The 23,065-nt window shown below is 45.7% G+C and overlaps 1 protein-coding gene across 2 annotated transcripts in view; it reads right to left on the bottom strand.

Annotated features, from left to right (window-relative positions):
• Window positions 1–23,065, bottom strand: part of DNMBP (dynamin binding protein) — a 122,276-nt gene that overhangs the window by 16,094 nt on the left and 83,117 nt on the right. For both annotated transcript variants that reach the window (XM_083149543.1, XM_083149544.1), the window contains 2 exons: window positions 4,012–4,211; window positions 3,756–3,855 (listed from right to left, as the gene is read on the bottom strand). In XM_083149543.1, coding sequence (XP_083005669.1) covers window positions 3,756–3,855; window positions 4,012–4,211 — 300 coding nt within the window. The remainder of the gene's footprint in view (window positions 1–3,755; window positions 3,856–4,011; window positions 4,212–23,065) is intronic.

Genomic DNA, 23,065 nt, shown 5'->3' with positions numbered 1-23,065 from the left:
CTGCAGTGCACATGGTTTTGTCCAGCTAAGAAGGAATTTGCCTCTAAGAGTGAACTAGAATAAGGCCCAATATGTGACACACCGTAATGCCTATTAAACATTATGCCACACACCGCAATGCCCATTACATATGCCACACACTGCAATGCCCATTACACAATATGCCACATAAGGGCTGCTTACCTACATGCTCATTTCTACGGATTGCATACTTGATGCCAGGGGTTGCACGCCTGATGCCAGGGGGATTACCCCTCCCCCTCACTGCAACGGTGAAGGAGCCAGGCAGTGCAGTGCACAACCCACCTGGCAGGTCAGCAGCTATTTCAAAACTTGCGCATGCTCACGAGCCAATCAGAACTCACGGTATGACAGCCAATCCGGAGCCACCACTGCATCTCTTGATTGGCTAACATGCGTTTTGAAATAGCCGTGGACCTGAGTGCCGGCTGGGATGCCGGGTGGAACGCGCAAAAAAACAGCACTGGGGAGAACACTGTACACCAATTGAAATGTAACTGTGGGATTTTTAATGGTCACTAGCAAGTGTAATTTGAGAGTGTGATTCTGCTACAGCAGAAACCACTTTACTATCTGCTTACCTCCTGTCGGCTTAAGGAGGCTTTCATGCCTGCGGCCTGAGGGCGATGACCAGGGTTGTAAATCAATTACTGAGGACCAGGACCACCATATCTATCTGAAGATCCCTGCCGCTGACCTGAACAGACTGACAGCTGGCCGGCCGCATCGCTATGAGGAGGGTTGGAGGAAGCAAGTACACGGAGGAGGAGAATAGAAAGAGCAGAGCTGGGGATGTGTGCACAGCCTGGAGTGTTCTGTGTTTCTGCATGCTGTAGTCTAATTCAGCGCACGGCATGCCACACAGTGCACCACTGACCTCCAGAGCTGGTTTCTGCTATTCCCTGCAGCCTGCGTGCTCAGCCAGTCACTGAGCCGCAGGCTGCTATATCAAACATGATTGGACAGCTGAGCCGTCGCTCGGCTGTCCTCTACTTCTATATGGTTCCAGCGGCTGTCAATCTCAGGGAACCCGAGCAGAGCGCTCAGCGCAGCACAATGACACTGCCTGTCCCTGACAGACGCTGGCGCCCACCACAGACCAGAGCCGGCCTTAGGCATAGGCAAACTAGGCAATTGCCTAGGGCATTTGGAATGCCTAGGGGCATCAGCAGCTTCTGCTGATTAAAAGGATATGCATCATGCCTATATTCTGTGTGTGAGTGAGGCTGTATCTGCATATGAAATAGTGTATTCATGGAAATCACTGTAACATAGCATTCCGTATGCAGGTACAGCCACAGTCCCACAAAGAATATAGGCATGCCACATATCATTTTAATCATCGGAAGCTTCTTGTGTGTGCTGGTCATAACAAAGCAAATAAGATGAATTTTCAGCAAAAAAGGCACCCAACGTTAGCAGAACTGGTCAGGAGCTGCATGGCTTATTGAGTCAAGATGTATGAGGAAACATCTGTATCTAAGCAGAGGCAGAGGTCACAGTGTTAGCGGCTGTGCGAGTGCTGTCTGTGGGTGGGTTGGTTGTGCAATAGTGTTTAAGATATGTGTAAGGGGCATTATGTGTGTCATTATGTGTATGAAGGGCATTAATAAAGGTTGGCATAATGTGTAAGGGGCATTATGGTTATAAGGACATTAATAATGTGTGTCATGTGTAATGGGAATTACTGTGTGGTATTATCAGGGGTGCAGAGAGAAAGGGGTAGGGGGTACAAATTACCCAGGCCAAAGTCTGATGGAAGGGCCCAGTGGGGGCCCCTGGCCCCCTCCCCTTCATTGACAGCAGCAGCTGCAGCTCTTCTCCTCTGCCCAGCACACACTGCTTTGTGCTGGGTTTCAGTGTGGCCATGGAGGTGCTTAAAATACAATATTTTCTCAGGATTTTTTTCTAAGGGTATAATGTGAATAATGTGAGGAGTAATGTACATAAGGTAAAGTGGTACTACTGTGTGATGTAATGTGAATAAGGGACACCAACGCATGCTAGAATGTGAATAAAGTTGCACTACTGTGTGGCATAATTTGAATTGGGGGTACTATTGGGTGGCCATGCCCCTTCCCAGCAAGAACACACCCCTGTTTGGGCCGTGCACCGAATGTGTGCACTGTTTCTATTTAAAATATTGCGGGCAGGAGCACCAAAATGATGACTGCTAGGATGAGGGTTGATGGTGCTGGGAAAGGGTCAGAGGCGGAACTAGTGGCGGTGCTAGGGGGCACCAGCCAAAATCTTGCCTAGGGCGTCATTTAGGCTAGGGCCGGCTCTGCCACAGACTACGCTGACGCTGCTCCTCCAAGCAGTGGCGGGGGCTGCCACACGGTGGTTACACCTCTGTGCAAAATCTCAATGCTCCAGCCAATCATCTCCTAACTGTCAATTTACATATGGAAGCTGATTGGCTGGTGCCTTATCACCTTGCACATAACTTTTTTTTATGGGGATAGATAACACTTCTCAGCTTCAGGCATTTACCCCACAATTCCTGCCCTGATCTCCCCAGCTCACACTAAGGGGGAGATTCTCGAAAATAAAAATGCGGTAAAAACCCCGTTATCTGGGTTTTTACCGCATTTTGGGATGCTCTAAGCATCCCCCGCCGGGTTACCGTGGCGGGGGGCATCGCAAGAAAAATCTGGCGATGCCCCATAGAAGCCTATGGGCTTCTACTGCAACCCACCGCCGCCCCGCACCGACCCCCCCCCCCCCCTCACCTGTGTCCGGGCAGCACAGAGCTGTGCTGTCCGGACCTGTGACCTCCTCCTCCCTGCACTATGATCCTCTTCCGGGTGCAGGGAGGAGGAGAGCCCGGCACAGCAGCAGCAGCAGCGCCGGGTAAGGAAGGGAGGGGGGAGCCGCCGGGGCCCACTGGGAACTGGCGACTCTCACCGCAAAGGACAGCTCTTAACGCAAGAGCTGTCCTTTGCCATAATTATAGCATATGTTAGAACATATGCGATAATTATTTATGCGATGGGCGGCGAAGGGGGGGCGGAGCTGGGCCGCGATTGTTAGAGAATCTCCCCCTAAATGTTATAGCCCTCAGACACTATATAGAAAATGTATCATGAATAAAAGGAAGGTTTAGCAGTGAGGTGTCTGAGAAGCCAAGCTTGACAAAGGTGTAGATATATCATTGTTGTGCCTCTAAGGTCTGTTCCATTAAGAATTATTTGAGTGTCCGCTTCTTTAATTGTCTAACTGAATGGCAAGCCAAACAGTGTAATGGTTAGCATTACTGCCTCACAGCACTGAGGTCATGGGCCTAACTGTGTGGAGTTTGTATATACTCCCCATGCCTGCTAGTAGGTTAATTGGTTTCAGACAACAATGAACCCTAGTGTGTAACTGTGTGCGTGTACATGTGTTTAGGGCAGACTAGATGGGCCAAGTGGTTCTTATCTGCTGCCCAATTCTAGGTTTCTATAAACAATTCCTTTGTTGTGATTGGCTGGCACCTGGGCCAGTAATTACAGCTCGGTTTGTGGCTATCTGTTATGTGCGCAAAGACCTGCAATTATATGACCGCAGTTGTACAGGACTAGTTAGTAAAACAAGCAGAAAATGTCCTACAGGGCTCCACAACCAACAGGCAAAAGGGGTATGATAACTATTTTGCAATCCGTGCCAACCTTGTGTAAAAGACGCTTTAATTGTATCTAGCCGACAATACGGTTCTAAGTACACGCCGCCCGCGCCATGAATAATGCACTCACCGACAGAGTCACAGTTCTCCAGGGCCCCTAGAAAGGTCCTATTAATATCGATCACCGAATGGATGTTTCCAAATAATACATCGAAGTCCACATGCGCCATCTGAAAAATATATAAGAGCGCGTTAGCTGCATGCACGTTCTCCGACACGGTGTATACTGTATTACGGTAAATCGGCCAAATGACAGATCTGTGATGATATCGTGTGGCCATCATAATCAAATTTCCCAAAATATGAATAAAATAAAAGCATCGTACTTGGGTTGCCTGCAGGGGGACCATGATGTGCTCCACGCAGGTCTCCAGGTCCCTCAGATAGTCCCGCTCAGTCTGTAACAGTTCTTCGATGACTTTTGACCTCTTCTCCAGCATCCTCAGCTCGGAGTCCTCGGTGGCAGCTGAGGCGGCAGATGTACTCTCTTCCAGGACCTCGGGCTGTGAGGACAGCAGGGTCATGTCTGCAGAGAGAGAGGGGGGGGCAGAATTCTGTAAATACTCTGCTAATAGGCAGAACAATGGTAATAAATGCTACATTGCAGTCTAATCATTTCATTGTTTGGATAATCCCTTCAGCGTCTTTCTGCTATTGTAATAATCTCAGGAAGTTTTATCTCTACACTAAATTCGATCGAAGCATTCATCATCTTTTGTATATAATGAATGGGGGGGGGGGGGGGACTCCCCTGCTCCAAATGTTTACAAGAATTTTAAAACAAAGGTTAATTAAAGAATAGAAAAAAAATACAATTTGCTGAATGAAGTCCCTGACTAGAATATATAAATAATCCCTTAATAACGTGCAGAGAATTAGAGTGTAATCCCCTCCAACACCACCTGCCCTCCGGACTAATCTACCCGTTTCTTGATGCATAACACTTGATATAAAACATGGGAGCTGCAATAGGTGGTTGCTTCATAATGCTGCCTGCTGATTGGCTGAATCCTACATAGCAGCAGCCAATGGGTCAGCATATTAACTTTACACAATATGCTTGACCCCTGTGTTCAAATTTGACACAGTGAAAATGCTTTAACACTACTAACATGTCACCATTCTCCTGCACGGTCATAGGAATGGATCGCTGGGCTGCAATTTCTTGCAGTCCAGCGAACGGGTAGCCGCCACCCACCACCTGTAATCCCACTCATGTGCACAGCTGCGTATGTGATCGCAGCCATGGGAGATTCCATTCATAATTGCACACCAGCTAATAGATGACCCCCCCTCGTGTGCAACGGCAGCGTAAGCCAAGACTTACTCGGTGCTGCGATGGGCGTGGGGAGATTGGGGCTGCTGATAACGTCAAGGTCCCCCTTCCAACCACCGGGAGTCGCCTGCATTCTTGGGCTGCACAACGCAACGCTAAGGTGTAGCCCACAAATGTTCACCGCCTGTCAATCATCTTGCGACGGTGTCTATGTCAACCAGCATGTCGGTATATTGACCATGTCGGTCAGTTGTACACGTCGGTATAAGAGTGTCAGTATATTGACTGTCGGTCAATGAGTAACGGTATAATGACCGTTGGTCAAATGTCCGTTGGTAAATCGTACAGAACCCATTACATCAGCAGCTAGCGGAAGGACCAATCAGCAGTTTTTGGATTTACCCCTGTTCAAAAATCCCAAGTAAGAGCAATTTCCATTGCTCGTTACCCAGGTTTTACCCGGGTAAAAATCCCATGGTCACTAGACCCAGGATTTTTTTCTTGTAGCAGATTCCAGGGAAGACCCGGCAATAACCCAGGTTTTTAGGCGGTGGAAATGGATTATTAGTGTTAGGGACTCACCAGATGAGGTCACATGGTCGCGGTTAGTGGGCTCATATATATATATGGGCCAAAAATGATAAGTGCCTCAATTTTGCAACACCTCAGTGTTGCGGAGAACACTGGCCCTGACAGATTGCTCAGCACACAATCGCTGACGCGTCGCTGTGTGCTGAGCGATATTGCTGAGCGATCCACATCAGCGACATCTCCCTGTGTGTAGGCCCCTTTCCAATTCCACTCATAAAAAGCACCTACAGTATAGCGAATCATTAGCCTAAACCCAGTATAGCGCTAAAACAAGAGTACTCAATTGTTGTGTAAGTTCTTGGTTACAATGGAAGCGTATGATGACATCATATAAATAAATATTAGTAGCATAACAATAATAAAAATAATAACAGCAGCAATTCATATTTTTAGCCATTAAGGCATTATAGACTTGTATGTCTCCAACTGTACATGAAATGAAATACATAAATATATAAAGATCAAGCTGTATGATAAATCATGAATTTTCGACCTATTCAATGTTTTTCTTTTTCTTCCGACTTTCGGAAACATTTAAAAAAAAAATCAGGAAAGACGTGGATCGTTGAATGAACATCTATTTTTAAGGCGGAAGCGGATGCCAATTAGACAATTTAGAGGTCTTTTCCGCCAATGCAAATTCGGCTTTCCCAAAAAAACGAAACTGTAGCCGCGAGTCCTGGCCAAAAACTGCCGGAATTGAATAGGCACTAGCCGGCATTTTTGACTATTAGAAATATCAGTCTGGATTCATTACCCCCATTATCTGTGAATAGGGTGTATTTATGCCTCCAATAACACGCAGCTTGTGAGACCTATCGGGGCTGGTAACAAATGGGTTGGGCGCTTTTGTTCCAACCTTTGACACTGATAAACGACATGACGACAACGATCTCCTAGCAACACTAACAAATAAATATTTCCCCGAGGAGGATCGCGTCCACCTTTCTCGCTGATAACAATTGCAAAAGTGACACTTGTCGGAGACTTTGTCATAGTTGCTAAAGAGATTAAAATTTATCTCGGACTGAATCATCTGCCCTTATTAAATCAGAATAAAAAACATGCAGCTTCGAATAGTGATTACTTGCAGATTCTTGTGACCAGTTCGACAACACATAACACTACAACACTCCCTGTGAGCTGGAAGTAACAGCGTAACAACTGAAACTGCTAGAAAGAAACACTGTGCAGGGTTGCTCTGAACAGCAGATTCTCAGCTTGTAAGCCAAGCAGGCAACACTGTAAACAGAAAATGATTTAATAAGTGTTATGGTACATTATCTATAATATAGCGTTCTATTATCTTGAAAGTTTGGACAACTGGAACACCCACATTATTAATTCAGTGTTTGACCCTAGTCACTATGAGGAGCACTGCTATACGGTGTAAAGGTTACTACTACAGCAGATTTGTAATTCACAATGTTTGTCTGTGGTGACAATTGGTAATAATACGCCTGACTGGGTTTCTCACCGGATTACCATGAATGTGCTCCTACATTCTAACTACAGCTCCGGCCCTGACATAACAGGCTCCCCGCAGTGAGGAGGAGAGAGGGATTCTGCTACAGACACAAGTGTGGGAGGACAGCCATGTTTTTTCTGTTATAAGCTTAGATGTTCTCATCCATTCTAATTAAAAGAAACATTTTGGGCAACGGAGTAGGCCAGTGGTTCCGTATACTGTGTACCGTTGTACCCTTGGAACACTTGTAGGGGTGCCTTGGATTGGTGGTTCAGGACCAACACAAATGGTTTATATTTCATAAATTAGGCAAAACCAGAGCTGGTGGGATCCAACTATACAATATGTAGACAAACAGAAGTGAATGTTATCCCTTATCACACAATTGAACCGAAATATGATATATAAAACACAATTGAATTAATACAGAGGTTCCTAAACATTTTTTTGAATCAGGCGCACTAGACTATCAGAATTTTTTCAGGCGCCCCTAAGACAAAAGGTTTTTTTGTTGTTGAGAAATTTAGAAAAAAAAAATATTAAATTAAGTAAATTGTGTTTATAGGTCATCCTTTGGTTCAGTTATGAGGTGAGGTACAGGATTCGGGATGCAGTCATTTAGTCTACAGCATTATGGTAGACATTCATTAGGTCGACACGGGAAAAGGTCGACATGGGTCTAGGTCGACATAGGAAAAGGTCGACAGGTCATTAGTTCGACAGTCAAAAGGTCGACATGGGGTTTTTCACCGTTTTTTTAGCAGACATGTGCCGACAGGCGGTATTTCATGCCCTACCATCCACTAGGGCGTGGTGGGAGAATAAATGAGTGTGCCAGACGCATCGCAGCAAGTGATGCGAGGGGATGTGGTGCACTTTAGACTGTGTCCATGTCAACTTTGTTGCCATTCAGGTAAAAAAACAGTGAAAAACTCCATGTCGACCTTTTCACTGTCGACCTAGATATTGTCGAACTAATGACCTGTCAAACTAACGACCTGTCGAACTAATGAATTTTCGACCTAGAACCATGTCGACCTAATGGTGTCTACATCATGCTGTAGACCAAATGATCCCAACCACAGGACTCACTTCTGTAGGTCCACATATTAAGTCACAAGCACTTGTTTTGCTATTATACTAACCAATTTGAATTTCAATTACTCCTGGTCCACCAATCTGAGGCACCCCTGCAAGTGTCTCATGGCACCTCAGGCTGACACGGCACACTGTTTGGGAACCACTGACAACGTAATATTTTTCTTATAATGCTATTTAGAAAGTTTTGGCCTGGGGTGCCGTGAAAAACAATTCTGATATTCAAGGGTGCCGTTATTGGAAAAAGTTTGGGAACCATTGGTTTAGACATTAGCTGGGATTCAGGAGTTAAGGTGCCCATCCACAGGTCTGATTTGGTCTTTTATCATCTGATTCCGATATATCGGATGAAACTGGTCAAATTGAAGGTGTTTGACATCAGGTCGATGTGTGTTCCCATGTGTATCGGAGCCTGGAGATCTTATGTGCAGCATATAAGATAAATCATAATCGGACCATCCGAAGTATCGCATATGATTTCCTTTGAACTCCCCCCGTCAGTTCCCTGGAAGTCATGTAAAAAATGGCACATCAAGTGCAAACTGATGGAGCCCTCCCGGGGCCTAAGGGAAAACAGGTCCGACTTGTGCATCATACAAGTCAGACCTGTGTATGGCCACCTTTATGTATATACTCACCGCCTGAATCTGTCGGAACTCACCATTACCTGGATCCGCTGGACCAGGTAAGTCACCACTAGACCAACAGGGACGTCTTGCTGACATTCTAATCATAATGACATTTCAACAGCGCCGACAGAATGAATATTGAAATGGACAATGTCAACATACCACGCATGTCAACCTTACAAAAATGTTGATGAATGTCAAAAAAAATATACCACACCTCAGGGAAAAACGGGTTATTCTAGGTGTAATTGAGTTTTTTTGATTGCCATGGAAAGTCCCAGGCATTCTGAATAATAGATCCAAAGCAAGATTGGCGTAGTGGTTAGCATTACTGCATTACAGCACTATGGGGGTTATTTTGGTTCACTCTTTCTGACAAATTCCTTCTTAGATGGACAAAACCATGTGCACTGCAGGGAGGCAGATGTCAAATGTGCAGAGAGAATTCGATTTGGGTGAGTTATTTTGTTTCTGTGCAGGGTAAATACTGACTGCTTTATTTTTACACTGCAATATAGATCTCACTTTGAAGTAAAACCCCACCCAAATCTAATGCTCTCTGCACATGTTACATCTGCCCCACCTGCACTGCACATGGTTTTGTCCATCTAAGAAGGAACTTGTCAGAAAGAGTGAACCAAAATAGCCCCCTATATGTGTCGGGTTTGTAAGCTCTCCTCAAATTTGGGTGGGTTTCCTCTGGGTGCTTTGATTTCCTGCCACAATCTAAAAAACATACTGGTCGGTTAATTGGAATCTAACAAATGAACCCTAATGTGTACGTGTGTGAGTTGGGTATGGCATGTGGTAGGATCCGGGATACAGACTTTAAGCTCCCATGGGGCAGGGACTGACGTTCGAGACGGGTATACTCTCTGCAAAGCGCTGCAGAATATCTGATCGCTATATAAAGAACTATTAATAAATTGTAAATCTGATACCTGTTTCAGCATTCAGGAATAATAATGGTTGTAGTGTAAAAAGAACCCGTTACTGTACCTCTAGGCCCCATTCCCACAAGGAGTAGAACTTTACATCCCAGCATGCCTTGCCATTGTTTTAGCATTCTCTAATAGCAAAGCTGTGGCAAGGCATGACAGGACTTGTAGTTTTCCAACAGCTTGGTGTAGAGCGAACAGTTCTGAGGCATGATTCATCGTCCACATCTGCATAGGAATCATTGATCCCTATGTTGTACCCGGTTAGATTTGTATTCACGGTGGCAATGCAGGATAGATGTGTTGCAAGAAATAACAGCAAGACAACAGGTCAGTAGATCACTGCTCTGCATTCAAGGGTTCATAGGGCAGGGTCTGACATGTTGGTACACGGTACAGCGCAGGCAGGTACGACAGATAATCACCTCTCACACACAGAACTATCAAACAGATCAACAAGGAAACACAGAAGATTAGGAATAACCGCCAGATATTCATCAAACTCAACCAAGACATTATAAAAGCCAGTATGTAATAAAGGCAAATTGTTTTTTAGTATTGTTTTCTGGGTCACACGATTATTTAGAAAAGGATGGTGAAACCAGCTAAGAGACGAACACAATGCAGTATCCCACCGACGAAAAAACCCATAGGATTAAAAGTTGCTCAATTCAGTTTTAAACTAACAAAGTTGCAAATAAGACACCAGGTAAAGCACAGCTTTAATACTCGCTATAATGATCACATACATGCCATACTAACAGACGCTGGATGCAGCACACACCTGAGATAGGACATGTTTAATGTCAGAATGGTGTTCCACAGAACACAGGTTCTCAAAGTCGGTCCTCAGGACACAGTGCATGTTTTGGCAGGTCTCCTCACAGAATCAAGTGAAATAATTAACTGTGGATCTTTTAAAATGAGTCAGTGATTAATGGGTGCACCTGTCAGGTGACCTGGAAAGTGTGAACTGTGTGGGGTCCCGAGGACCGCCTTTGAGAACCACTGCCGTAGACGATGCACCCGTCAGCACAACTACTTGATTTTACAAATGATTTGTGCTATTTACATCAGAGATCAGATCACCCCAGGCCCACGTGGGCACTAACCCAGTCCAGACCACTACACTTAGTCCCCATTGTAATACAGCACTGTACAGGAAATCATCACTGAGAACATTAATGATCTGTAATAATGAAATACACCATATTAGTGACACGCTACAACGGTAGATGCCGTAAAGTGGGGTCTGCGGCATTGGAATCAGGATGCACAGATGACGTAGGGCTGGATTAAATTGCTGCGTGCTTGTAGCAGTGGCCTGGACTATTTTCACATGCTGGCCGTGATATTCCTACAAGCAGAAATCCACAGTAAGCAGGTATTTACTTATTACCAGTTTCTTATATAGCGCACACATATTCCGCAGCGCTTTACAGAGTATATTTGAACATTCACATCAGTCCCTGCCCCAGTGGAGCTTACAATCTATATTCCCTACGGGTGCCGGACGGGGTCCCGACTGGCATTCACCCAACGTCGGGATCCCGACTGTCAAAACACCGACAGCCAGGTTCCCGACGGCCACCTATTTTCCCTCGTGGGGGTCCACAATCCCCATAGAGGGAGAATTTAATAGGTGGCTCGCATAGTGAGCCACCGTGTCCGCAGCGAGCCTGCAAGGGGCTTAGTTATGCTCACCATGCTGTCTGGGTCCGGCCAGTCGTGATCCTGACGTCAGGATAATGACTGTCAGACCCCTATACCACACCAGACCCCTGTACCACACCCATTCCCTACCACATGTACACGCACACACAGACAATCTAGGGTTAATTTGTTGGGAGCCAATTAACCTAACATTATACTTTTGGATTGTGGGAGGAAACCGGAGTACCCGTAGGAAACCCACGCAAGCACAGGAAGAATATACAAACTCTGCACAGTTAGGGCCATTTTGGGAATCAAACCCATGACCTCAGTGCTGTGAGGCAGTAATATCCCGATACATTGCATGCGGTCCATTCACATACAATGCATCCCGATCCCTGCCGCTGGGAGGAGGGGGGGATTTGATGTCAAACACATCCGAGATTTGAGATGATTTTGCGGCCCGATCCATCGGAATCGGGTCAAATCGGAATAGTGCAGTGGTTCTCAAACACAGTCCTCAGGAACCTACACAGTTCACTTTTTCCAGGTCACCCGACAGGTGCACAGGTGCACTCATTACTGACTGACACATTGATTCTGTGAGGAGACCTGCAAAACATGCACTGTGTGGGTTCCTGAGGACCGACTTTAAGAACCTGTGGTTTAGTGTATGGGGGCTATTAACCCTTCCCACAGCCATAATTCATATAAACGCAGTATTTTCTGCACAGTGCAAGAGCATCTTGCACAAAGTAAAATAAACATAGAAAACTGAATGAATAAAAAAAAAAGAAATAATATGTAACGTACAGAACACTGCAGACCGTATAAAGTTTTAAATCTAGTTTTGAATCATAACAAAAAAAAAACAACACATAAAGACGCCTGACATACAATATAATTAAGTTTGGGGTACAGCAGTTTGGGGTGACAGTCCCTCAATTTCATCCGAAAGAATCTAGGATTGTGTCAATTCTAACTTCCAGGAAAGCTGTGTACAGCGGGAGGACAGATTGGAGGAGGGGTGACACAAATCCCATCAATTGTCTGCGCTAGCAGGAGCCTAGGAGATGTCCAGAGCCAAGCCATGCTGCCCATCCCCCACCGCTCACACAAACCAGAACAACCTGACGCTCACATCTAGTAACACCGAAAAGTTAATATTTAAAATTCGAACGCACTTCGCCTGTGCGAATGGGACGTACATTTCTAAGCTTCTGGGCTGAACTTCAGCGGAACGTTGGCTTCATTTCAGATTCTTCCAGCAGAAAGCAAAGAAAGTACCTGGTTGGCGGACCTTAGCTGTGTCCTCCACACAATGTCATTCCTAGCGGAATTGGATGTATCTCACGGCTTCCTTTGCTGTTATTCCTCCGAGGCGCAGATCTCCTGTTCCCCGGTGCTCCGTATCCTCTTCAGCAAAAGCCTCATGTCACTGAATTACCATCTCAATAGCTGGAAATCAGTGCTGGGAGGACAATAGCATAGGGAGGAAAGAGGCAAACCCTGCAGACAAGGCTTCAAGGGGTATATTTACTTAGCCGTGTATTTCCAAAACTCTCGGTTTGTGCAGATTTTGAGTTCCGTATGTGAAAGTGCAATCATATTTAATGCAAACCCAGCCTCATTCTGCATTTTCTAGTATTGCACTTTTAAATATGGCAGGCAAAATCCACAAATAGCGTGTCTGGCAAAATGTTTTCAAAATGGGCAAAACCATGTGCACTGCAGGTGGGGCAGATGTAAAGTGCTGAGAGAGTTAGATTTTGGGCGAGTTATTTTGTTTCTGTGCAGGGTAAATACCGGCTGCATTATTTTTACACTGCAATTTAGATTTCAGTTTCAACACACCCCACACAAATATAAAGGCCCCCATACATTGCAGCAACTTCTCCCATTGGAGAAGTCACACGCAGTGCTCCATTGAACCGCCAGGGACCTTCCTTTTGCGCAGAGAGGTTATGGCACGATGTGCATGGGAGCGCACTTTGCACCAGACCCGCTGTCAGTCACCTTCAATTTAGGTTCTTTTCCTGTGATTGATTGCTGCAATCACAGGAAAAGAGCTCAAATTGCAGGTAAGTCATCCAATGTAGGGGGGCCTTAACTTTCTCTGCACATGTAACTTCTGCCCCCCCCCCCCCCCCCCCCTTCAGTGCAGCATGTTTTTGCCCATTTTGAGAACATGCCCAAGGTGCGGTGCGAATCCGGTAAATGTGCCTGTGCAGAACCGGATGAAAGAGAATATAAGCACCTAGGACAGGGGAACTGCAATTACTCGCTGATTACACCGGACAGCAATCCAGATGAATATGTAGATACGTATAGCTTTGTATATGTGCCTTGGAGCAATATTCACCCAATTTACTTTCAACTGTGTATGAGACCCAAAGTGCACTGGACGGGGAGTTTGTCTCAATGACTACACACCCTAAGCTTAGTAGGCAGCGCTTGCCAAACCAGAGAGTAGAACCACTGTACCATTTCCAATAACCTCAACTAAACAAAGAACGCAGCTTATCCCAATGGCTCAAAGCCACAGTTCTGCAACAATCACCCTTCTTCCCAGCGTGTATGTGCACCGGGGTAACAGGGAGAAGACGTCACAGGCCGCTATACAATAAAAATAAAAATGTATATATGTTTATAAAGCTGTAAAAGAAATGATTTGTACATAGATAACCTATTGACTAAATTATAGCCCTTTTAGCCTGGAGGCTTGGGGCAGTCCAGCAGCTTACACTTGGTGCTGCTGGGCTTGCCCCCAGCACGGTGATCACGGCGCTTGGAGATGATGTCATCTCCAACCGCTGCACCCGTTTACAATGCGGGTGTAAACAGAAAAAAAATCCCAGTTCTGACCGGTATTGGAACAGTGTTCCAAATACGGAGTCGGATCCGGGATTTTGGTGTAAAAAGGAGTATGACATTTGTCTTTAGACCCCCCCCCAAAAAAAAAAGCTAACCGTGTTTGCTGTACACGACTCCATTGAACTGGAATTCTAGTACAGTCTAGGTAAAGAACGGATAATACATGACCGATTTCTATTCATGGTCCCCATATTTCATAAAAATACCCACACTATGTCATATCATGCATTGAAGCAGCATTAAGACAGAGGCTGGCATTTCAGATACTGAATGTACTGTATGCTTGCTTTAGCAATGGCACAATTTTTTAGGTACTTGTGTAGTTTCACGGCGCCAGCATGGCACCGTGCTACTTCCGGGTTCTACGCTCGCCACAACTATCTAAAATAAACTAACTTAACTCCATGCCAATATGGATAGTTCATACCCCCACTATCCATGTTGGCATGGAGTTGATTTTAGATAGCGTGGCGAGCGTAGCGAGCCGCCGAGCCCGCAGTATGGGCGAGCGACGCGATCCCCGCAAGTGGACTCAGACGCTGACGCCGTGAAACTACACAAGTACCATTTTTCATTATAATGCCTCCACTGGGGGGCGATATTCAGTGCTGATGAGCACAAATCTGTATGTAACAAATCGTGTCACACGAGATGTAAGGAAATTCCCACAGGAGTATTTATCTAGGATCAAAGAAATGACCTGCCAGCAGTAAAGGCCCCAATACACTATGCCGACTTGTCCTAAGGACGTCACGGACCTGATTACCCTGGTAGCTGGGTCATAGTGTCATTAGATCGACAATGAGAAAATCGACAGACAAAAAGGTCAACATGAGTTTTTCCCTTTTTAGTTTTAAATGTTGACAGTCGACATGGACACCGCCTATGTACAACGTTCGTTCGCCATGCTTCTCCCACCACCGCCGTAGTGAATGGCAGGTATGAAATACCGCCTGTTGGCACATGTCGGCTCAAAAAAAGAAAGTGAAACCTCGTGTCAGTATTTTGACTGTCAACCTTTCCATTGACCTTAGCCATGTCGACCTATTTCAGGTGTCGACCCAACATATGCCAATCTTCATAGGGTCAACCTAGTCACCGTATCCCCTCCCAGGGAGGGCTCACATATGATTTGACATTCAATGTGCCATTTTTTTTATATGCGATAAAACGCATGCACATGGGCAAATGAATGGGCAGCCACTGATTGGCTGAGAGAGCTCTCTCTCAGCCAATCAGTAGCCACCTATTCATTTGTATGTTGTTGTTTTTTTTTTTATTTGCCCACCGGATCACAACAGAACCTGGCACTTGTCCTGCACCAATACAGAGCTGGTGTAGGACAAGCAGAAGTGTTATTTGGAAAACGTCTATCCCTTTTGCATACACAGGTGTGTGGGGAGAGCGCTGGACAGTCCTTATGGAGAGGTCACACACAGAGTGTTTATCTCTGTACAGAGATAGGGGACAAGGTACATTATCCAGGGGAATGGGTTGGAAATAATCCTCCCCATACAATGCAGGTCAATCACAAGTGTCTGGGACTCTGTGGATTCCGGAGGAAAGTCAGCAGAATGGGTCATTATCTGTATTCACACCTGTGAGCAATCAGGCTGGAGGTGATAAATCTCCCATTCTGAGAACAGAAACCAAACTCTCGCTCTCCCCTGTGATCAAAATACAGGGGACAATACAGATACTCATCTTGTTTATTGTTCCCCCCCCCTTCCCAATTAGGTTACAGCTAGTGCTTATGATCTCTACACTCTGAGCTGCTGCAGCTATTGTGGTCTTGCGGTCGGTCGGTGATTGTTTTGCACAGATTAAAGGGCTACTTAACATTGGAACGAGTCACTGTGTAATATAATCTGAGGCATCTAGGAACATGCAAATCCTCTGCCAGACAAACCACCTGCTTTACATACACACCAGCAGCTGATACATACAAGTGTCAACGGTAGTTCTCATTTCCATAATCAAAGTGGTATGAGGACACAGTCCTGTCCCCAGGAAGCATAGGTGGCGGCTCCTGACTGGCGAGAATGGGGCCAAAACCAGTATAGAGCCTAGGGGGCCCGTGGGGTCACAGTGGAAGAACTCAAATAGCCACAGTATCATTATCTATGGCTGCTAAATCAATTACGTTACTATTGACATGTAAAATGTGGACATCCACAAATGTCGACATGGTCGTTAGTTCTATATTTTATATGTCGACACCAAAACATCAGCTTCAATTTTAGCATAACCCTATAGCTTCCGCTGAACTACTGTACTGTCACCAACCTGGTGACGGCATGTAAAACGTCGACACATTGAACCTGACAAGATTTGTGGATGTCGACGGTGTCTGACCAGATGTCATCTGTCCCAGCCTGTAAAAGACCAGTCTGGCCGACGGATTATGACCATAGAACCTTTATCTGCCATGTGGGGACAGGTGATGTCACTGTCTGGCACGGTTATTAAGGCCACACGCAGACAATCTTTCTGTTCCTGATAGACAAGTCTGTAGGAAGTTCTAGTGATACTGAATCACTGCATAGTAATACTCAGGAGATACATAGAGGGAGAGGCCCTGCTCTCACAGTACATTTGGCTACAAAGATGCATCAGGAGAGAGCACAGGTGGTTCTTGCCTTTATCAGAAGCAGAACACAAATACGGCTGTGCTACTACCTGATAAAGTGTTTATTTCATGTGGGACAGTGCGGCTGAGACATCACCGTATGCTGCATGGGAATGGCCAGCGACTGCCTGGCTATGTACTGTCGGAATGACCGAGGGGGCACAAGCATTATATGGATGGTTAGTGATAAGATTGCTGCGCACAGCTATAAGGAGGCGGTACACCCCTGCGCAGGCACTACACCTCTGTGCAGGCACTACACCCCTGTGCTCCTCTATCCTCCACAGACGATTTTAAGAACTTTTCGTTTAGCGAGTTCTATCTTCTGGCTGAATTTTTTACATTTGACTTAATGGATCCATTTTCCTATGGATAGTGAAAATCATAAATAAAAGATATTTACGTTTAGCAATTATTTTATGGGAGGCATCAGATTGCGGGCAATGGGTGCATGGTGCCAATGTTCCAGCATTGAAACGTCAGCAACCGCACTGCATGGATTACACTGTATGGGAGCGTAACTCACGTTTAAATATATTTTATTGCAAACTATACTCTGCTAGTTAAAAACTTTGAGCTGTGACAGTTTTTAGCCCACAAACTCTCCACCACACTCCCCCCCTCCCCCTGCAAGGACCTATCTGCTCCTATCTCTGTCTTCACAGCTCCCTCTCTTCATATCCAGCTAATTTGAAACAGACCAGTGTCCCTGCAAAAATTGCTTTGACAAATGAGGCACAATGCACCCACCCATTGGACAGGGTTGCTCCCTTTGGAGCCCCGGATGTAGTATATAGAAAGTATGGAATACACCCATGTTCTAGCACAGCCTAAGGACTGGTGTTGGGGAAACCTTGCTCTACATTCTACCAACACGTTCTCAATAGGAGTTCTACTTAAACATACTATAATACTGAATAATAAGCCAGCCATGCCAAGGGAAACGCGGAGGCCTGGGAGCACAGGGGACAGTATTAGGGCGGTTTCACACATTCCAGATCCTGCCGGATGGCGAAATCCCGCACGGCCAGGAAGCCGTGCCGTGCACAGTAGTTAATAATGGACACAATTGTGTCCATTCACACGGGATGGCCACGGCCCGGCCGTCCGGTTGCAGCCGGATCCCGCCACTGGAAGGGACGGCTGCCGGGCTGTGGCCATCCCCTCCATTCTAAACTGATGTGTGCAGCACGGCTTCCTGGCCGTGTGGGTTTTCGCCGCCCGGCAGGAGCTAGAGTGTGTGAAATAGCCCTTAGTGTTCGGTGCCGGATCACAGTTATGATGTCACAAACAGATTGGAAGGAGCATGAAATAGCAGCAATTAATAAGAAGGTTTGGTTTGGGTTTCATCTGGAATCTTACTCAATACAATGATTTCTTCATAGTTAATATATACTACATACATACCTGTAGAACAGGTTATATGGTTTTAATGTATCTACAATATGGAATATATTCTCGTTTTAGCCGAAATCTAACGGGTAAATGAGTGAAAAACCATCATTCTGATAGGAACAAAAGAATTATGACAATATTTAAATAAAAAGAAAACAAAAACATGCAGCTAGTTTAATAAGTAGAGGTGCAGTCAGTTCCAAAGACCCATTCATTTCAAGTTTGCCCCCCCCCCCCCCCCCCACATACACACATTTATTATTTATTTATTAACAGTTTCTTCTATAGCGCACACATATTCCGCATCGCTTTATAGAGTATAATTGAGCATTCACATCAGTCCGTGCCCCAGTGGAGCTCACAATCTATATTACATTTTATAATCTATATATATAGCTCAGAGATGAAAGGCAGAGGAGAAGCCGGTGCATCTTTTATAAACTCTCCCTGAGAGATCCCGATCGCGTTACCGGAGAACTGAAAGCCGCCTTTGTGAAGGACGATGTGGATCCCAGGGTATCACAATGGAGACTTTCTTATCGGCCTCTCAGGGAAATTACTTTCTCTGCGCTGGGCTACACGATACACATTCACAGGTAGAAATATCCAGGTGTACATGACACATACAGGCAACAACCACCAGCAAATACATCAAGTTACGGTTCTAACGCCATCTATAAATGTAGCATGAAAACCACAGGTCGGGGAGAGATACTTACCTGGGCCTATCGCAGGAGATGGAATGAGTAGCAACCTCTTATTGGAGGACCTCAGCTAATCAGGAGTCCCGTCTCAATCATGGAACTGGACCCTAAAGTGTTCCAAAAACCTTTCCAGCAGTACCTCCAACCGGGATACTTGTCTTGGGAAGGGGAGATGGGGAACATAACACAACCCCCCCCCCCTCCCCCCATGTTTCGGGAAGGTAATGTTACCTGTGGTGTTTGGGGTCGCCATGAACATACCTTCGGAAGTTTTGTAAACGTGAAATAAAATCTGGTGTTGTACATAATAATAATAATTAAAAAAAATATATTTATATAACGCTCTTTCTCCAATGGGACTCAAGTCGCTTAACAGATACAATGAATGTAATACAGGACAGGACAGGAACAATGAAGTACAGAAAGTTTTTCATAAACTATACTATAAGGAATTACGGAAATGCTTGAGTAAACAGGAAAGCCTTGAGTCTGTTTTTGAAGGATTCTAGAGTAAAGGCTAAATTAAGATCAATTGGACCAAATCTCATATTTTGACATCCCGTCCGACACCGATGCGTGCATAATTCTTATGTGCAGGCCGGAGCCGGGCGTGGGGATGCTGGGAGCCAGCAGGGGGGGGGATGAAAAGTGGAGGGAGGGGGAATCACAGAATCTGTGAGCAAATGGGGGCGGGGGGAGCCGGACATTGGTGTTCTCCGAGAGCGAGGCAGGGGAGCCGGGAGATGAGCTTCAGAAAAAAAATACCCATGCAAAGTAATGGGAAGCCGCGGATTGGCTGAAATCAGCCAATCTGCGGCCTCCCATTCATTTATATGGGTATTTTTTTTTCTGCAGCTCATCTCCCGGCTCCCCTGCCTCGCTCTCGGAGAACACCGCCGTCCGGCTCCCCCCAGCCCGTGTCCGCTCACCACTTTTGTGAGTCCCCGCCCACAACTTTTCATCCCCCCTGCTGGCTCCCAGCATCCGACCCGCCCAGCTCCCCTCTGGCATCCGGATCCCCGAGAATTGCATGTGATAAATCGCATCAAGTGGCAAATCACGTTAGAGCCCTCCCGGGGAGCTGCCGTGGAAATAAGGTCTGACTTGTCCATCGTGCATGGGGACCCTTTAGGGTTCTTGCACTGTCCACCACACGCACAATGAGTATGTACACTTACTGCACACACCCCTTACTTACAGTGGGTGATTTGAGGGGTTCATTCTATAAGAGTGACATCACCTGGATGTTGTATTAGCACCGTGGTTAGAACTTGGAATACAGGCACTAATTATAGCCCCTGATTAAATGGATTTCAGTGGTAACTGTCCGGACTGTGCAATAGACGGAGCGCAGTACATACATGTAAGCACTCACCATCCTAGAGACCTGTCAGCATTATACAGCAACTAATAGTGCATTTCCTTATAGGTAGAACACTCCTCATCGTGCGCGGACACATTGCATTAGATCAGTGACAAGTGTTGTTGGGTGGAATCTGGTAACAGGCAAGGAGACAAGCGGAGTCACTAATCTCTAACCGGCTTCACCTGCATATGCCTTCATTCCGAGTAGCAGCGGCTCGCCGGAGGACACAGACTATGTGATACTCACAGGTGCCACTTCCAGCACTACAACCCTCACATATAATGTGTATAAGCCCTGAGTGTCATCTCAGGCCGCCCCCCCCCCCCCCCCCCCCCCCGAGGGGGGAGAAGTTTCTGTTTGAACACACCCCATCCAAAGCTAACTTTTTCTCAGCACCTGTTACATCTGCCCCATCTGCAGTGCAGCCTGGCTTTTCCCATCTGCAAAAATTTGTCTGAATCGGGCCCTTTCTACGGCGCCTCTGGCACCGAATAATTAAATGTGGGATCAATGGGTGCATCAAATATTCATAGTGGAGATATTACTTTGGTGAAATATTAATCCCACAAAAGATGAGAACATTAGCGATGTGACTGTGGTTCCCTTGGCAACAGAAAATGATTTTTCTACTGTGACAGAGCCATACTTCACGTAACCTATCTTTATCACAGTCTGATTAATATATTCAGCAATTCTCATTATGAGAAGTAATGATCATTATGAGAAATACAGAAGAAAACACCCACCGGAAATGACTTAAGAAATGAACAGGCGAGTGCCGTATTTCCTTATAGGATTCTATAATTACCGAATAAAATAAAAGAGCCTGTCCTTAAGCTAAGTATTACTCACGAGAGGTGTTCAATTCCACTCAGTGACTAATTAATACCTGCCCGGGTGACATTCTGCAACAGTGTCTGACTAGGACAGCAATCACCTGAATGTACAGGGACCACTGCTTCCAGTGCATAAACTACGGGGATAGCATATACTGCAATGCTAAGGGCAATCTGTAGATCATGTTGAATATAACACTTGCACATACTGTAGCTATGTTTAAAGTGGATGGCTACAGCCAGGGTTTAAAGTGGTCCTGGAGAGGTGGTGGAACTCATGTGAGGGGTGGGCCGCAGGTGGAAGAGAATCATGGAACCACCAGGTACTTAGGAAGGGGGATTTCGGATGTGGCTGTGTTATATCTTGACATGGGTGGTGTTTTTCTGCTGGAATTACTGTGTAGGGCCACAGTGGAAGTAAAATTAGTGCCACCTACCATTACAGGTGGTGGAACTCCGTTCCACCCTGGTCCCCCCCACTTTAACCACTGTATATAGCTAAATGTATCAAATCTTGTTCACCTGCTCAACTACTTTGTAATAGAGAACCAGCACAATGTTTAGGTTATATCCCATTAATATCGCTGTTCAGGGAAATTGGAGCACACAGATCATTCTATGTGACTGCCGTTTGTGATTGGTCGTCCCTCAGGGCTGGTATCTGATTGGTCCCCAAATGCCAGTTTATCTGTCTGGACGCCGAACCCTGGGGATAAGGCTGAAATGGGACTGACACAGGAATAATCTTGGTCCAAGGTGCAGTGTAAAGAGGATCTAGCTTGGGTTGGAACCATGTACTTTATATTGATACCGCCAGACCCAGAAGACACCGCTGCACCGCCAAAGCGGAAAAGAGATCAGTGACTCCTGCAACTATGGGACCCGCTATTTTACCAACATACTCAGCATGTCAACATTTCATCAGTGAATGATTTTCCCAGGGTGTGCGTTCTCTGCGACCCGGCGCGATCGAAACAGGAGGATCTTGCGCATGCACGCTACAATCCATACGGCGGCACAGACTATCGATTATCATCTGGCCTGCAAAATTGCAGCCACGCAATCAGGTGTGAAAACCCCCATAGACACATGAGCAATCACAATGCTGAAAGTCAAAAACAAAATGATGTCCTAAAATGTTTTAGAACTTGTCAACTTTATGCATCGGTAAACATTTTGGCTGTCAGCATTTTGAACATGTTGACACAGTCAGTGTTGACATTTTTCAAAGTAACATTGTGGCTGTTGACATTTTGAACATGTCAACATTTTGTCTGTTGACAGTGTGGTGTCTATGCAGCTGCTGACAGTGTGATTGTCGACAAACTAGAGAACATACCGAAACCAGTATCACTGTGATCAGGTCAGGCAATAGTTTCTGCGGTGGGAACCCTGTTACCCCAGCTGTCTCCCTGCAGGATCCTCCACCAGCTGCATTACATAGGTGGTGTAATATGGAAGCAGACTCCTATTGCCTAATTCAAGGGATCCACACAGTACATAGACATACTGTAAGTGAAACAGGAAAACAGTATTCAATACAAAACAATATAGGACAAGTCCAAGGTATATAAACATTGCTGCATCCGCAAATGACAATGAAAAATCTACAAATGAGATTTCATCATTATTCTCTATGTGGCTTAAAAATTATCTTAATGGAGATGAATCCCAAATGCGGTACACTAAAAGCCCCCATACACTAGGGCGATTTTTCCTTAGGACAAGTCGCCCCTGACTTCCCACTGAGCTTCCCCGGCTGCTCCCAGGGGGAGCTTGATTAGATTGGCACTTGATGTGCCATTTTTTACATGTGATAAATCGTCTCAATTTATCACATGTAAAAAACCCGGGGAGCAAGGGGGGGGGGGGGCTACAAAGCAGGGCTGCTGGTGGGAGCTGGGGACGCTGCGGGGGACACCG

This window comes from Crinia signifera, chromosome 6 (assembly GCF_055691185.1).
Source record: "Crinia signifera chromosome 6, ASM5569118v1, whole genome shotgun sequence".
NCBI lineage: Eukaryota > Metazoa > Chordata > Amphibia > Anura > Myobatrachidae > Crinia > Crinia signifera.
Note: the sequence above shows the minus strand (reverse complement) of the source record. Positions and strands in the feature narration are given on the sequence as shown.